This window comes from Gracilinanus agilis, chromosome 1, assembly GCF_016433145.1.
Source record: "Gracilinanus agilis isolate LMUSP501 chromosome 1, AgileGrace, whole genome shotgun sequence".
Lineage (NCBI taxonomy): Eukaryota > Metazoa > Chordata > Mammalia > Didelphimorphia > Didelphidae > Gracilinanus > Gracilinanus agilis.
The window spans coordinates 351,180,009-351,198,057 of NC_058130.1; the positions used below are offsets into that span (position 1 = coordinate 351,180,009).

General features: G+C 37.2%; 1 protein-coding gene across 1 annotated transcript in view; it reads left to right on the forward strand.

Moving 5' to 3' along the window:
- ADAMTS6 (ADAM metallopeptidase with thrombospondin type 1 motif 6) overlaps positions 1-18,049 on the forward strand; it is a 346,468-nt gene that overhangs the window by 228,993 nt on the left and 99,426 nt on the right. The window contains exons 12-13 of the mRNA XM_044663590.1: positions 4,772-4,879; positions 15,959-16,104. Of these exons, the coding sequence (XP_044519525.1) occupies positions 4,772-4,879; positions 15,959-16,104 (254 nt within the window). The remainder of the gene's footprint in view (positions 1-4,771; positions 4,880-15,958; positions 16,105-18,049) is intronic.

An 18,049-nucleotide genomic window follows, 5' to 3' on the forward strand; every position in this document is an offset into this window, starting at 1 on the left:
AGATAGCTATTTTGCAAGTAGATAAGGATTCAAATTCAGAAAACAGTGAAATAAAACACCTACTTCTAAAACTTCAGAGAAAAATGTAAAATGGATACAAGCCCAAAAAGAGTTCCTGAAAAGAGCTTTAAAAAGACTAAAAACTAAATGAGAGAATTTGAGGAAAAATTAAGTGGAAAAAAAGCCATGTAAAAAACAAGGAAAAGTGGAAAAAGAGATCCCAAAACTGACAACTTAATTTAACTGTCTTTAGATCCAACCTTGGGAGGCCAAGAGCTGAGGCCCTCTAGATCAGTTTGGGACTGTATTAGCATCACTATAGGTATTATTGTGATCTGTTCCTCCTATTTGTTTTCCCATTTCTCAAGCTCAGTCTTTTCCCCAAAATAACCTTCTCCAAAACAGAATTGATAACCTCTAAGGGGCCCAAGTGATGACTTATTAGCAAGACCATAGCACCTGTGTCAACAAGTCTAAGCCTCAGCTTTCAAAAATCACTTAATAAGGACTAAGTATGAGTCATTACAATCTTCAGGAATTTTTTCCATTACCAAATACATTTTTCTGGATATACCTGACATTGTGATGGGTGTTCAACAGATCAAGTGAGTTAATCTCTTAGAAGGCAGAGGCATCAAAATCTCTTTTTTAAAAAATAAAGATATTTTATTTTACTAATCACATGTAATAACAAATTTCTACATAAGTTTTCTGAAGTTATATGATCCAAATTCTCTTCCTCTCTCCTTTTCCTCCTCCTTGCTGGCAAGCGATTTGATCTGGGTTATACATGTATTATCATGCAAAACATATTTTTATATTGATCATATTTGTAAGAGAATAATCATAAAGCCAAAACTCCAAAATAAAAATCCAAATAAACTAAAGTAAAAAATCATATGCTTTGATCCACATTCTGACTCCAACAGTTCTTTCTCTGGAGAAGGATAGCATTCTTTTGTCATAAGTCCCTCAGAATTATCCCAGATCATTAAATTGCTGAGAGTAGCTAAGTCTATCACAGTTGATCATTCCATAATATTGCTATTACTCTGTACAATGTTCTGGTTCTACTAATTTCATTCTGCATCAGTTCATGAAGGTCTTTCCAGCTCTTTCTGAAATCATCTTCTTCATCATTTCTTATAGAACAATAGTATTCCATCACCAACATATACCACAATTTGTTCAGCCATTCCCTAATTATGGATATCCCTTCAATTTCTAATTCTTTGCCACCACAAAAAGAATAGGTATAAATATTTTTGTATAAGTAGGCCCTTTCCCTTTAAAAAATATCTCTTTGGGATACAGACCCAAAATGGTATTACTAGATCAAAAGGTATGCACTGTTTTGTAGCTCTTTGAGCATAATATCATATTGCCTTCCAAAATGGTTGGATCAGTTCCTAACTCCATTAACAATGCATTGTGTCCCAATTTTGTGGCACCAAAATCTTAACCTAGTATTATATAACTAGAACTCTGAGGGATCACAGAGGTCATCTCTGAGGACAATCCATTCATTTCACCAATGGGGAAACTGAGACCTAGAGTGGTTAAGAGGAAGCACCAAAATAAAAATTTAAGCCCTATTCTTCTCCCTCCAGATTCAGTGGTCTTTCCATTGTTTTAAACTGCTTCAAATTTTAATTTTGTTATGAAGTTGATTCAGTTGTGTTTGGCTCTTTGTGACCTCTTTTTGGGATTTTCTTGGCAAAGATACTGAAAAAGTCTGATATTTCCTTCTTCAGATCATTTGACAGAAGTGGAAACTGAGGCAAACAAGGTGAAGCAACTTGCCCAGCTCTATACAGTTAGTAAACATGTAAACCTGGATTTGAACTTATGAATAAAATAAATGCTCATTTGGAATACAGAAAATTTCAGGTAAAAGGAATGTGAGAAAGTACCCTCTTATCAGCTTCTTTGAACTCAACAAAGTCAAAAGAGGGTGGAGATTTTTCTTTTTGGAGACTTGGGGGGTAGAGCAAACCAGTATTATTAAAGCAAGGTATCTTTCAAAGAATCTTGTTTCTTTTTGTGAAAAAGCTCGTTTTCTTATTGCAAATGCAAGTTCACCTTTTACTCAGAAAATGTTCTTGACTAATTAAGCATAATTTTAATGTCATGGATTTAGAGCTGAAGAAGACCTATTCCAACCCCTTCTCAAAGATGAGAAAACTGAAGATCAGATGGATTGACTGATTTGTCCAAAGGCATTTTGCTAATTTGTTCAAAGACAATTAGCAAGTATAAAATTCAAGAGCTGAACTCAGAACTTCTGACATCAAAACCAATAAGCTTTCAACTACATTTCTGTTTATTTGTTTCAGTTGTGTCCAGTTCTTTGTGACCCCATTTGGAGTTTTCTTGGCAAGATGTTGAAGTGGGTGGTTGGCATTCTCCACCTCATTTTATAGGATGAGAAAACTGAGGCAAATGGCTTAAATGAGTTGCCCAGAGTCACACAGTTAGTAAGTGCATGAACACACAGTGTCTAAAGTGTCTATGTATACCTTCAAACTCTACTTTTAAACAAGTTGATTAAAAAAAATAAATAAAACCTAATGCTCTAGCGAAAGATACTTCAATCTGCCAAGAATTAGAAGGTTCAAAAAGATGATACATTTTTCAACTGGAGGCACATTTTTCAAGATCCATCTTTATCAGGAAGATCATCTGGAACTTGCTAATTGCAGACTCAGAACATTAGGGGAACAGTTTCTTTACAGGAGGGGACAATACAAAAGTCAAGGCTTTTGCTACTCTGTGTGTGTGAGGCCTTACTAAGTACATTGGCTTCTTCAACGTTCCATTTTCTACCATCTTTGTTTCTTCAAGATGCTTATTATGTGAGCAGAGGTATGTGTTCCTCAATTTGGCAAATTTCCTTTCTCTGTTGGTCAGGCGATGACAACTCCGGGACCTTTGTGGCCATTTTCATTCACATTTTTTTCCCTCTTGTTTCTTCTGGAGCTTCTTTCTGAAGTTTGGGGCCCAAAGTGAATCATTTGGCCCTGCTCCTATATGAATATGAAATTATCATTATGCCTTTCCATTCCAGGGAACTCTTTCATAAAAAAAAATCCTTGAGTTATAAAGTGGTATAAATAAATATTCTTCTAAAACAGAAGCTGAGGCCATGGGAGAAAGTGAACTTTTTAATATCCTGGAATCTGAAGATGCTGAAAGTGTTAAGACTAAATTTCTAAATGTTTTGATGGAATACAAGGAGATTTTCCTTTTTTAAAATGTGAACACTTTCCTTTTAGAATAAAAAGAAGTTATTCTTATCACTTTTCTGTTGTTCTAAGGTTACATTATAAACCATCTTGACTGAATCTCCTTAACCTCTTAGTATATTCACAGACCGTGATATCTTTGTAGGGAGAACCAATCACATTTTTCAGTGGCGGGGTTTAAACCAAGGAGATGTGAGATGCCAAAGGCAAGCTATTCTGCATTTCTTCAGGGTAGCCTTGATAAAGAAAACCTAGAATACAAACATCGGACACTTGCTAGTTGAGTCAGTGGAGAAGAGTATCAGTTATGAGCTACCCTAAAAAGGATAACAAGAAGTCTAAGGGACTAACAAGAGGGGAAGGGGCAAGGATTGTTCAGTGTTAATGCAAATTATGTTTTAACCATCTATTAATAACAACTATTTGTTATCTCCTGTTTGGGGTTCCCTTTCCCCTCTAAATAGAGTCAAGTGATTGCTCTAATTTGCTGTATCCCAGAAATGCTCTGCTAAAAGGGAAATTTAATTAATGACCTTGTTATATTTGTATTATACTTCATAAATTTTATAAGTTTTATGTAGAGTTCATAAAAAGTTTTTCTGATATTGCTTCAAGCAAGATTATGGACATAAATAAAATAATAAAATATAGCATCCAATTAAAAATCATTCATTAAACACAAGTGTTTTGCATAGTACAGGGTAAGCTCTGGAAGATACACAATTTAGATAAATCCTTGCCTTCTTGGAATTTGTGGTGCAATAAGCATTTAATGTTGAACCAGTTATATTGCTTTGCATTAGCAAAGTATCACCATAAAATATTACATAAAAGAACTATTATGGTGTAATATGGCATCGTGGTTGACTGTATTAATATGGATTTTTTAAAAGTAGAAACAGAAACAGGGATGCAAATCTCCTAATTATTTATTTACATAAACCAAAAAAATCCTTGAAAATATAAATATATTCCTCAGTGTCTAGGTTTTATCCTTCCTTTCATTCAATTTCCTTGGCAATACCTTGAAAAAGCATATTTTAGAGTGAGATGGATTAATGTAGTGTGAACAAAATGAAATATTTTATATTTCCTGTTTCAGAAGTGCTGTAAATTTTTGATGCTTGAGGTAGAGTAATGAGAAGTCATAACAAAGAGGAAGAGACAGTTCCAAAAAATACCTAAAAGATGTCCATCACAGTGATGGCACAGAAAAGGCAGCTCTTGCTTCTCAGACTGGGTCCATGGGATTGGTGGAAGACCCATTTTGGCAGGCTCTAATTAATGCTGCCAGATTCTCTTCAGAAAGTTCTTAGACTTGTTTTGGCTTTGAAATGACTCCAAAATATTTTCCAATTTTCCATTTTCCTTTAAATTCACACATTAAAAGTCTGCCTGTTCCTATTGTGTGTGTGTGTGTTTTTCCAGAACAAATTTGAATGTGTCTATGCCTGTGTTTAATGTGGAGGACTGGAAATAATTTTAGTCTGTAATACTGATCAACTTGCTTTTGCCTTCTTTCCTAGGAAGTGTGTAGAGAGCTCTGGTGCCTCAGCAAAAGTAATCGCTGTGTTACCAATAGTATTCCGGCGGCAGAGGGGACACTGTGTCAAACTGGAAGCATTGAGAAAGGGGTAAGCCAAATGACTTCCTCTTATACTATTGGTGTGAAATAGAGGCAAAAGGTAAAGTTTTTGAGAGCAGGCTATTAATTCATTAAGCAACAGGCATTCACTGATTACTATTGTTATTATTAATATGATTATTATAATTATAATTTTGCCAAAATGCATGCATTCTCATCAGTTTACATATGGGTCGTGTCTTATAACTTATTTTTAAAAAAACGTCATTTGTGAAATTATAATGATTATTTAATTCTTCAGTTGTCCCTTAAAAATATAGTTCTCTGAAGGCATGAAAGTGATTTATGTCTCTTTAAAAATGAATAACCTTTTAAAGTTATTTAGTAATATAGTCTCTAATTTTTTTGCTTTAAAAATTCCAGGAAATTCACGTTACTAGAAAGAGGTTTTGATAGGAGCTACAGTTTTAACTGCCATGTGGTACCTAGACATAGGATATGAAATAACTTTAGTTCTGTGTGTCCAATTTCAAAGGACTGGTTCCATGGATGAGCAATAGCCTGTCCTTCTTGATTACGCTGGGAATTGCTGCCTTTGTAAATGCTGCATCCTTATAGCCATCTCTAGAATTTACTGCTGCAGACTAAATTTATACAAACAATGACTACTGTCATCTGTTCTCAGTTCTGACTCCTGCCATGTTTGCTGGGCTGGTTTCAACAAAGATTACACTGCATTTCAACTTACCGTCTGATGTTTAAATACAGAGAATGAAAGCTTTTGGGCAGCTGTCACAGTTTATTAATCCTTGCTGACGGCTTCATTCAGGACCCATGACCTAGTACCATGTTGATGGCTTTTCCATGCTGAGTTTGGAAATGTTGGTAAACTATGCTAAATACATGAATTGATGGGGTCATTTTTTAAAGGATAAAAGATCCTTTTTTTGAGAACCTGTAGTTAGCCAATAAAAATATGGAGACCTTCATATGCTACCAAAAAATTCATAGGGTTTTTTTTCCACTGGAGTAGTAGAAAATATTAGGAACCTCACTCTTAAAACAACAGTCTAGGTTTATTTTGGATCTAACAGCCCTTGTCAACGACAAGTAGCAATTTACATCAATCTGTAGTTCAGAGAATTGTACAACTATAAGGAAGAAAAGTCGTGGCAAGAAGGCATAGCAACAGTTACATCTGCTGTCAATTGTTATTTACTCACCTCCATAGTTTCTAGTAAATTATAAATACTATTATTATTAATGTCTTTATTAGAACCGCTAGCTCCTTAGACTTGGGATTTAAATAATCAATTTCTTTAAGGACCTTCTGGAGAAATGAGCAATCATTAGTGGCCAGTCATGCAACTCAGCACTCATCATGGGTTTAAAACAAGATGGCCTCATTTCAATTTTAGGTTTTAACATTAGTAGCAATGGCAAGACTGTGTGTGTGTGTGTGTGTGTGTGTGTGTGTGTGTGTGTGTGTGTGTGTGTGTGTGTGTGCTTGAAATAGAGAATGTGCTATAGTTATAGAGTACCCATCAGCAGTCGTTTAGTAAGTGCCTACTATGTGCCAGGGATTGTGCTAAGCAATGGAAGATACAAAGACAGGTAAAAACAATCTATCTTTAAGGAGCTTACATTCTAATTGGAATAGTGTAAAGAATTAGGTGCATAAGATGCATGCACGCTAGAAGAAAGCTTTTCAGAGAAGGGAATGTCCTAGCAGTTTCAAAGACCAAGAAGACCCTTCTAGAAGGTGGGATTTGAAGCCAAGTCTTGCAGAAGCCAGTTAAACAAAGAAACAGAGATGGGGAGAGCTTTTGAGGGATTAGAGACATTGCAAAAGCAAAGATATGGGAGATTAAAATGTTGTATAGAAGAAACAGTAACAGGCCAACATGACTAGTTCATAGTGTGCATAGAAGGGATAAGAGTACAAGAATATTGGAAAAGTAAAAAGTGACCTCGCTGTGAGGAGTTTTAAATGCCAAAGTGAGAGATCCATAGGGGATGATCCAGTCAACAAGAATTTATTAAGCTCCTCTTATGTATCAGACAAAGAAAGGGGAAGAGATAACAGTTCTTCCCCTCAAAGAGTTTTGCATACTAATGAGGAAGAAACATGAATCTGGAGGCGATAGGGCACTTCTAGGGCTGGAAGAATTGAAAAATGCCTACCTCCTACAGAGCCTTGCACACAGTAGGTGCTTAATAAATAAGTTGTTCATTGATTGAATAATGAATATTTAGGTTAACTGGGAGGAAGAAGTGTAATAACTGCCATGGAGTAAGAATAGAATATAAATCTGAGGGTGGAGGGAAAGTGAACATGTGGTAGAAAATGAGCAATAAATTGTATTTCTAAAGGTTCAGATTCTCATTCTAGGCAACTGTAGGAGAGGGCTCTCACTAAGGGGCCATCTATATTCACAGCATGATGGTATTTTAAAAACAATATCAAAGACATCTACAAAACAAATCTAGGAGGTTTTAACAGAGGACTTAAGGGAAGGAAAGAGTTTATAGATAGAACTAACAAAAGTCTTAATAAAAATATTTCTGGAAGGAAAAAGGACAGAGTTCTAGAGGGTGGCCCTCAATGTGTTACTTTCAGTGGCTTTCAAGATTTCAAAGTCTTCCAAAGAATTTCCAAGCTACATGTAGTTAGACTAGAGACTTGAGGGCTATTCATACAGCCTATCACTGTATTTTTACTAATTGTATTATTATCCCAGAGGTTGTTAGGTGGTACAGTGGATAATGTGGGACCTGGATTCAGGAAGACTTAAGTTCAAGTCTTCTCTCAGATATTTACTAGTTGTATGACTCTAAACAAGTTATTTACAGCTGCTTCAGTTTCCTTGTCTCTAAAACGGACCTCTTCCAGGATTGTTATGAAGATAAAAGAGAAAATGAGAAAATATTTGTAAGGCACTTTGTAGATATGAGAGTGCTACATATGAATAAATGCTAGATCTTATTATCTTTTGTATGGGTCGCTGTTTTCTAATGTCTTTATTTGAGTATTTTTTTTCTTGAAAATGTGCCTACTGCTGTCAGGGTCAGAGTTTTCTTAGAGTGTGTATCAATTTGGGACTATCAAGTCCAACCAGGACTAAAAATTTTGGCTCTAGTTGGAACCACCACAGGCAGAAATAATTCTGGGTCAATTTGGTCACTCCTTAGAAATACAGACTAAGAAATAGTTGGCATTCATGTTAACATTTTTCTTCTGATTTTGCTTTTAAATTTCAGAGGATACAATTTTCAGAGAGGAGAAAGAATTTTATGTCTTCACTGTAATGTGTGAAATGAAACTGTGTGAGTGAAATGAACCAAGTACTAGAGATGATACTCTAATGCAAAATTCTGGCCCATACCTGTACTAAAGGGTATACTGGTGAATGCTTAACAACCAGCTCTCAGTGGGGTAGAAAAAAGTATTCTAGAGGCATTTTTAAGCATAATCTGCATTATTAACACTTCCTCTATCACTTTCTTAAGTCTAGACAATCAATGAAAGACTACACTGAGCCCAGATTTGTAGTTTCCTGTTTTCTGAAGTGTAAATGCTGATGGTGAAAATTTAACAATTGGTTCTTGTGAACCTGTATAGACTGTCTCTAGCACACCCATGCCTGCATTCCCTGTTTTGGAGCATCAAGCTAATAGTTCTCATTTTCACAGGGAGGTATTCACATGTATTCAAGACTAGGTTTCTATCATAGATCAGACTGTGTGATACTGAGCAACTGAGTTGATCTGTACCTAATAATCTATTTTGAAAGATGGGACAAATATATGTGCTTCCTAAGCTCTTTAAAAGAAAAGTGCTATAGGAATCCTGCTATTACTTTTATTCAAAACTAATTTTAGTTGATGGTAGGTATGGCTTATTTTGCAAAGTTATTTCCAAAGATTATGAATTTCCAGAGAGTGAGGTCTTCTAATGAACCTAGAACTAAAAATAACAAATTTCCAAAAGTTCAGGGTACCAATATCTGAATGCCCTGTCTAAGAAAAATGAAAGGAGCTCTCACGACCCCTGATCATAGCCCCTTGAGCTACAAAACAACCCTCATCAGATAGAACATGAGAGAACTTATATCCTGTCTAGCCAACAGGATAAAACTAAAGCTGCTCATAGTTCAGAATAAATCTTTACTGAAAAAAAAAAAGTGGGAGAAATATTGCTGGAGTGATAGCACAGACACATCCAGAGGGTTGGATGGACGATGATCTCGTCAAGCTCTGGCTGCAAAAGATATGGGATGTATGCCCGGGGGCGCAGTTCCACAAATGTTCCATGCGAGTATGGGATCTGTTCCATGCACATTTAACAGATGGAGTAAGAAATATGGCCAAAAAATTAAAAACTGATCTTCGCGTGAGTCCTGGGGGGTCTGACATCGCTATTACAGCCATTGGAAGGCTGCCTGAACAAGCCATTCAAGGATCGAATAAGAACCATATGGTCTGAATGGAGATGCTCAGGGACAGTAGCATTAACAAAAGGAGGAAATTTGATGAGCCCAGACAGTGCACTTGGTACTGTGTGTACACGGGTCAGAAACTCCTGAGAATCAATCAGCATAACTTCCAGCCAGAGAACTTTCCTCAGATGTGGTAACAGTCTTAGCCCCTTGGCCTGGAACCAGCGCTGTACCAATATCTGAGGAAGGAGGATGAAATAGTAAATGGGGATGGAGATGGCAAAAATTAAGATATTGGGGGTAGCATTATTGCTTAGAGAGATACAGAAGCCACTCAGGAGCTACTCTTACACCAGCTCTGCTGGGCATCGCAAAGAAGGTTCTTAAATACTTAATCTGTGGGGAACAGCTAAGTGGCTCAGTAGATAGCCAGGCTTGGAGACCAGAGGTCCTGGGTTCAAATGTGACCTTAGACATTTCCTAACTGTGTGACCATAGGCAAGCCACTTAACCTTTATTGCCTAGCCCTTACTGCTCTTCTACTTTGTACAGCATTGTGTCTAAAATGGAAGGTAAGGGTTTAAAAGGAATACTTAATCTGTTGCTTTAAACTTGATCTAATGACTTTTGAACCCATGATGGAAGAAAAAATTGAGTGAAAACAAGGTTTCTATTAAATGACCCAGATTCCACGTATCTTGAAGCAGAACTGTGTCAGTTCAAATCGGCTTAGAATTAAATGCCCTTTTAAGCCAGTGGGTAAGTAATACAGTTTATGAACATCTTTAGCTCTTAATTCACTTGAGGGTAAGATGCCGTACATTTTGCCTGGGACAGAACTACTAAAAGCAGGAAGTGGAGAATAACTCTTCCAATTATCCTAGAAGCAGTGATGCTGAGGGATGACATGTTCTGATTTAGAACCTGGTCCAGGATGTTAGTGTTCTGTATCCCTGCACCTGCAAAGCAGACCATTATTTACATCCCAGCTGAAAGATAGTCCTTCTAAACAGCACAGAGTGCTCCCTCCAACCCAGGGCTGTTCTGACTCAGGAAGAATGCTCTGTATTGAATCACCAATACCATTTCCTTTAGAAACCTGGGATTTCCTTAGAGATCTCTCCTTCCAGATGCTGGCTGGGCCCGGTTCTGGCTGTAGTACAATTCATCCCAAAATTACATCCCCCAAAATAGTCTTGCTGCAGAGGGGGAAACAAATTAATCCTACATTTCTACTCACCTCATAAGTCCTTCATGTGGAATTTTGGTTCATTTTTTATTTTGTTTCATTATTTGATTTATATTTTATCTTTGTTGGAACCCATCACTTGGTGCCTTCAAGTTAAGGACTCTTAATCCTTATTATTCCTATTAGTAGCTCATGATCAACTATGGCATTCTAGTAGTAGTATTGTTAAAAAAAATGATGGTCATTGTTCAGCCATGCCCAACTCTTGTGGCAAAGATACTAAAGTGGTTTGCCATTTCCTTCTCCAGCTCATTTGACAGATGAGGAAACTGAGGCAAACAGGGTGAAATGACTTGCTCAGGTTTGCACATCTAGTGAGTGTCTGAGGTCAGATTTGAACTCATGGAGATGACTCTTCCTGACTTCAGCCCAAGTGTTCTGCCCACTGTGCCACCTAGCTGCCCCTCAGAAAATAATGTTTCTTAAAAATACTTTAAAAGCTTCTTAGGAAAACATCATGTTTGTAGATTATCTTCTCTGGGCAATTAAAAAAATCCTTCAATTATTGGAGTTAAGATGAAAAAGAAAAATGACTGATAAATCCACAATATTTATTTATCTACCTCAGACTTTGACAGTGCTTTACCTCAAACAGGTAGGATAGTGCAGTGGAAAGAGTGCTCTGTCTACAATCAGAATAACTGAGTTTAAATGTCAAGCCTTTCATTTACTCCCTAGTGACCTTAGATAAATTGCCTAACTTCTCTGGATTTCCCCCCCCTTCCCCCAACGTTGTAAAATGAAGGGTTTGGACTAGACGAGCACTTCTAGTCCTCAGCCTAGACCCATGATTCAAAACTGGAGCTAGACACCCAAATCTAATAGAGGAAGGCCCAGTTAGCCAACTGATCTCAGTGAACACTGCAGGGATTGGACCTTGGATTTCACTGGCATGGAGAACTCCCAGGTGAGAAAATTCTCACTATCAATGCATGTTGACATCCCGCTGCAACTAAGAAAATGGCTTAGAGTACTTAGAATAACTTGCCTGGACCATGAAGCCATGATGTCAACACTTTAGGTATTAAAATAGATAGATAGACACACAGATAGATACAGACAGACAGACAGACAGACAGACAGACAGACAGATAGACATAGACGGATAGATAGGCAGACAGACAGATGGATGGATGGATAAATGGATAGATGGATAGATAGACCAACAGATAGACAGACAAGTACTACGCCTTTAATGAACTAACTTATTTAGCTCTTATTTAGGATGGCAGTTTTATATGCAGCATAAAATTAGAAAAAATTACCACTTGACTTTTGGTATTATTGTACAACCTTGGAGACTACCATCAGCAATTAACTTTCTCCTAACTACTCCCTTAATAAACCCTCATCTTGCCCCCCACCTCCACCCCCAGCCTTCTTGGACTGGAGGAATTAAAATTAACTCTCAGTTTATAAATGGGGAAACCAAAGCAAGGAAATTAAATGACTTCTCTTGGGTCATAGAAGAAATCAGATTCAGGGCTGAGTTGAGAATATAAACATGCCTAGCTGCTAGTCCCATACATAGTTAGCCTGTTAAACCTTACTCTGTTCTCTGTAACAACTAGCTGACAGGAGATTTCTTTATTATTATGGCTTGTTAGTTCTTCACTCATAAAACCATAAATCTGCATTACTTAACTTGCTGACATAATTACATACTTTGTCATATTTCCAGGGAATTGATAAAATGAGTAGCATAAGTTTATGCAGTGAAAGGACTTCTAGCAAACCATTCACAAGTAATAATGGCATTCTAAGCAATATATTATAACCTAAACAATGAGTTTATCTCTTACCAAAAATCTAGCTCTGTAGGAAACAGCTTGTCTGTCAGATTACTTGCCTTGTCTTATGCCTTGTGATTATTTTTTAGGAAACAAGAATAGCCATTCTAATAAAATCCAAAGAAAGACATTTCCCTCATTCTTTGAGCACTTTTTTTCTTTATCCCATGAAAAGGTGAGGTTGGGAATTACATTTAATAAATAAAAGTTAGTCTTGGTGAATTTATTCCATATGGTCTAATCCTTAGGCTGAAGTAGCATTTAGATGGGTGGATGCTATTAAATCTTTCTCTTCGTTATAATTTAGTATTTGAGATAAGAAAAGCAAAGCTAGAAAAAAATCATTAAAATGTTCTTTGTGTTCTTTCCACAACTGATTTCTTTATGATAGAGAAGAAATAATTCAAACTGGTGGCAACAAGCTATGTGATCTCGGACAAATGACTTACATACTTTGGATTTCCATTTCCTCATCTGAAAAATGATGAGTTGGACTAGATTATTTCCATGATCCCTTGTGGCCCTAAAAACATATGATCCTATTAAATAGAAACACTTAAAATGTTATCTCAAATCAAATTAAATGAATTCTTTTTACCTCATATGATACTTCTCTTTTTCATTTGTAAAGTGGATAGATGTTATTCATCCCCCAGTCCTATCAAGTTAAGGACTCTTAGTCCTTATGTGTTTTATTAGTAGTTCATGAACAACTGGCCTTGTAGTAGTAGAAAGTCATATCATTAAAAAAAAATAGTATTTCTTGAAAATAGTTTTAAAGCTTCTCAGAGAAACATCATGTTTGTAGAGTTTTTTCTTTTCAGGATTTCAATCATTGTGGGTGGAGGTCAGGGAGAATATTCAGGTAGAATAGAAAGCAAAAGATTTATGAAAATCATTATTAGAGCAGCAAGAGATTAGATGACTTAACTGTGGTTACATAGCCAGTATCTGTCAGAGGCAACACTTGATTGGAGGTCTTTATGACTCCAAAGCAGTCTCAATCTACTAGGTCATGCTGCCATTAGTTATAACAAAGGGAGCGGGGGTGGGGGTGGGGGGAGGAAATGGAACAGTGATGGAGACCTAGAACTCTGTAGTGAGCCTATGAATAACTAAATTAACCTACTTCTATGGGAAATGATATCAATAAATATCATAAATATTCTTGTACTTTATGCTCACAGTCAGAAAGTTCTTCCTTATATCCAGCCAAACTATCTCCTGCTTTACTTTCAATTTTTCTTCTTGTGTAATTTGTGTTTGGCATAGCCCTCTTCAAAACTCTTCATATATAGTACTTGAAAATAATAGTGGTCATCTCTTTGCCTCTTCTTCTCTTAGCCAAGCAGCCCAAACTCCCTTAGTATATCCTCCACATTTTCCCTTCATGATGACTTCTTACATAGCAACTTTACCTTACTAACAATTCTCCATCTCTCCACTAGACTTTCTCTTTATTATTTATTTCTCATGTGTACTACCTTGCTTTGTTTTGTAGCACTAGGATATATACATGAGCTGTTTTTTTTTAAAGTAAGTTCTTAAAAATCAAAATAACATGATGCCCTTGGATTTGCTATTAGGGATGGGGAGGAGGATAAATATTGCCTTTGCAGTGCTTTTTTGTTTCTTTAGCTCAGTGGCCTGCAATGTGTGGTCCAGGGACTCCCTAGTGTTCCCAAGACCCTTTCATGGACTGTACGAAGCCCAAACTATTTTCATAATAATACAAAGACTTCTTAAATTCTAACATGGTAATTATTGATAGATATGCCCCACAAAACAAATGTTTTTGGAGGGAGTACTCAAGGATTTTTAAGAGTGTGAATGAGTTCAAGACCAAAAAGTTTGAGAATTGGTACTTTAGCTGATAGAATTCTAGAAAGCAAATTGGAATAATGATGATGATGATGATGGTGTTACTTTTGGCATTTATATAATAACAAAGTGATTTAAATACAATCTCTCATTTAAGCATCATAGCAGAACTAGGCAAGGTTGGTACTATGGTTTTATTTTACTTTTTTTTTACCAGACCTGTGATCTCATTGGTGCAGATAATTTTAGGGGAAGAAACTTCTGCTACTGAAGAAGATTTGCACCTGTTCTGAACTTTAGTTACCTGTGACACTGAGAAGATCAATGAATTTGCACAGGGTCACATGGCTAGTATTTGTCAGAATGGACAATGGGAATAGAACCCAATGCTTCCTGATTTCAGGGCTGATGGGTAGCCTCTTACTGCGGTAATAACCCCATTGTGCAAATGGGGAAACTAAGGTTCATTGAAGTCGCTTGCCCAAAGTCACAGAGCCAGTAAGGGTTTGTGGGTGGGGATGGGGTTTGAGGTGATGGAGATGGACTTTGATTTCAGGCCTTCTTTTCTCTAAATTCAGCATTTTCTCTGTTATGAGAGATTATGAAAACCTTTCTCAAAAAATATGGGAACTTAGAGCTCTTAGGAGAAGAGCAACTGGTTAATATTGTTGTGAAATTAAAACAAAACAAAACAAAACTATAACAGGTCTCATTTTCTCCATTATTTAAAAAAAAAAAGCAAAAGCAAAATCACCCTATGTGAGTGTGTGTGGATTGGGGTTGATGGGGTATATCTTTGGGCATTTGGGTGCATGTTACACTATAGAACATGAATTAATTTTCATATAAATTTCCATGTTTATTTTTTATTATTGATGCAACTGTGCTGTGTCTTCCAGTGCTATTTCTCAGTGCCTGATCATTTAGAATAGGCCCCTTAACAAAAGCCTGAAAATTCTTGTGTTTTTTTTTAAAGGAAAAAAGAAAGACATTCTTTCAGTTTACCATACCCTGCAAAATAAGATTTATCATGCTAGAGTTATGAGCTGATTATAATATGTCTATTCCTTGGTAAATTATGCATGGCTTTCTCCTTATGTGCAGTGTATGTGGTTTATTGCAGGGGGTAAAGTTGAAAAATATTCCAGGACACATGTTCGTACGGGGTCTATACAGATGGCTAGTCAGTATATATAATGATTTTTTGTACCCAGTCCCCAGTGTCTTGGCATTACTTTTATTATGTCTGCACTATTCATGTAGATGAAATACCGCAACAAATTCCTTTACCATTGTAGCCTCAACCAGACTTTCTTTTTTAAAGAAAAAGCAATTACCATCATAAAAATTCCTTACTGGGGAACTTTCCATGTTGCGTTATCATTCCATGAGTTTAATAATAATGTGTGTGTTTTTCTCAAAATCTTTTTAAAGAGACCTAAATGTCTAAAAAAGATTTTGAGGTCTGCAGCTCCCTCTCTAATGAGGAACACTAAAAAAAACGTAGGATGAGGAGGAACCAGGCAAAAGCAGCAGTGTTAGGCTTTTTTTTTTTTTTTTTTTAACCTCCTGGTGTGTATGTTCCAGATTTATAAATCAGGGCCTGGCTAAAAGATAATCCACCAGTCACACACACACTCTAACCACTGTCTAAATAGGGCTAAAGAAAGGAAAATAGCCGTCTGTTATCTCTAGGGAGAATGCTCATGCCTATAATTGGTCATCGTCCGACCCTTGTAAATATATAGAGATAAATATATATGCTATGTCTGCCCTGATGGGCTGAGCTGCCTGGAAGCTAATTTTCTGTTTTCTATGAAATCTTGCAGTGGTGTTATCAGGGAGAGTGTGTTCCTTTTGGCACTTGGCCCCAGAGCGTAGATGGGGGCTGGGGGCCCTGGTCAATCTGGGGAGAGTGCAGCAGGACCTGCGGGGGAGGCGTCTCCTCATCCTTAAGACACTGTGACAGTCCAGCGTAAGTAGCTAAAGTAAGCCGGAGCCAACAAAAAGACACAGTTGGAAATGATTCAAAGCTGTGGTTTCACATGTTATCTGTAAAAACGTTTCTCCAGCGAGCCAGTGGACGTCTTCAGAGCAGGCCGTCGCGACAGGAGAGCGAGAGAAAGACGTACGCCAGACAGATGTGCTTTTTTCCCCCCTCCCCACCCCCACCCCTCCTTGAAAAATTAAACACTGGATGCCCTCCTCAAGGCCTTTTATCTCGGGATATCATCAGATAAGATTTTCCACTCTCAGAAGTAGCCCATGATTCATAGATCCTCCCAAACCTGGCCTCGGCTCAGCCCCGTTATCCCTCCCCCAGAACCCGAGGGCTGGTGGGTGCGTGTGTGTGTGTGTGTGTGTGTGTGTGTGTGTGTGTGTTCACATGTCACAAAAAAATGATGGCTGGTCCTTTAGTATTAAAAGAGCCGGGGAGAGCACCTCAAAGGTTGAAATGCCTTGATTCACATCACAAATCACAATGAAAAGAATATTGCCCGTGTGTTCCAATAGTTTCCATTTCACGTGCCCCCATGAATCAGCTTCCAGAGCTTGCCACTACCTTTTTGCCCAGGACGGCCTGAGGCAGGTCAGCCTGCTCCTCTCCCACCCTGACCCTCCCGAGGTCCCTCTGGCCCCAGGCCAAACCCTTTCCTGGACTGGGCTCACTAGCTTGCTTTTGTCTCCCACCAGGAACAGGGGCAGGTGGGCCACCTTCTACTATAGAGTCTACCTTTCTCCCCCAGGATAAATAGCTGCCCAATCTAATAATCATATTTTGCCATTTTTGGATAAGGTATCCCCTTCCCCCCCACCCTTTTTTTTCTAGTTCACACAGACCTCTTTTTTTTAGTTCACATGGAATCAATAAGGTATCTTAGGATGCCTTCTAATCATTATAATTTTTATTATTTTATTTTTATTATATATAAACATACAATAACATATTTATGTATAAATAAGGCTTTATTTATATCTAAATAAATATTAAATAAATAAATATGGAATTATATAAATAAATCATATAAATGATCATTGTGCAGGGAGAAAGTTTTCCCTTTGGCTCTTCACAAAAAGACTAAGCACTTCTTTCCATGGCTCTCCTTTTCTTGCTTAGCTGGATCCTCCATCTTCTTTCCTTCTTATTCCTCTTAAGATGGAGTTGTTTCTCTTTTTAAAACACCTGTGACTCAACTTTCTCTACTGCTTTGCCTGAATTCTTCTCTCTACTATTTTCTGTGAGTTATTAGCCCCTTAGTGAGCACAAACCAGTAAAGCCAATGCCTTCTCCCAATTTTTCTCCCCTCCTGATAGCCGAGTTGCTATTCTAACCACTACCATGAAAACTGGTCACTTATTACTTTCCTAATTCTCATACCCTTTGGGCCATTTTCTTTTCCTTGGCACCAGTATTAAAAATGGACCAAATAGAGGGTAGCTGGGTAGCTCAATGGATTGAGAGCCAAGCCTAAAGATGGAAAGTCCAAGTTCAAATCTGGACTCAGACACTTCCTAGCTCGGTGACCCTGGGCAAGTCACTTAACCTCCATTGCCTAGCCCTTACTACTCTTCTGCCTTAGAACCAATATGTAGTATTGATTATAAGGTGGAAGGTGAGGGTTTAAAAAAATTGACCAAATATCATTTTAATGGATCAGGGTAGAAACAAAGGAGCCAAAATTATAACCTAGACCTGGCCTTTGTAAAACACTTGGAAAATATATGACACAACTGTGGTTGCCATAAAGAAATGGTGAACAGTGGAAGACATAATAAATAAGAAAGAGATGATCTGGATTTTTTTTTGACAAAAGGAAATATATTGTTTTCTTTCAAAAAACAGCCTGCCCAAATAATGGCCTATTACTTTTCCTAAGAATAGTCTTCAAGATCTACCTCCAAGATTACATGATTCTATA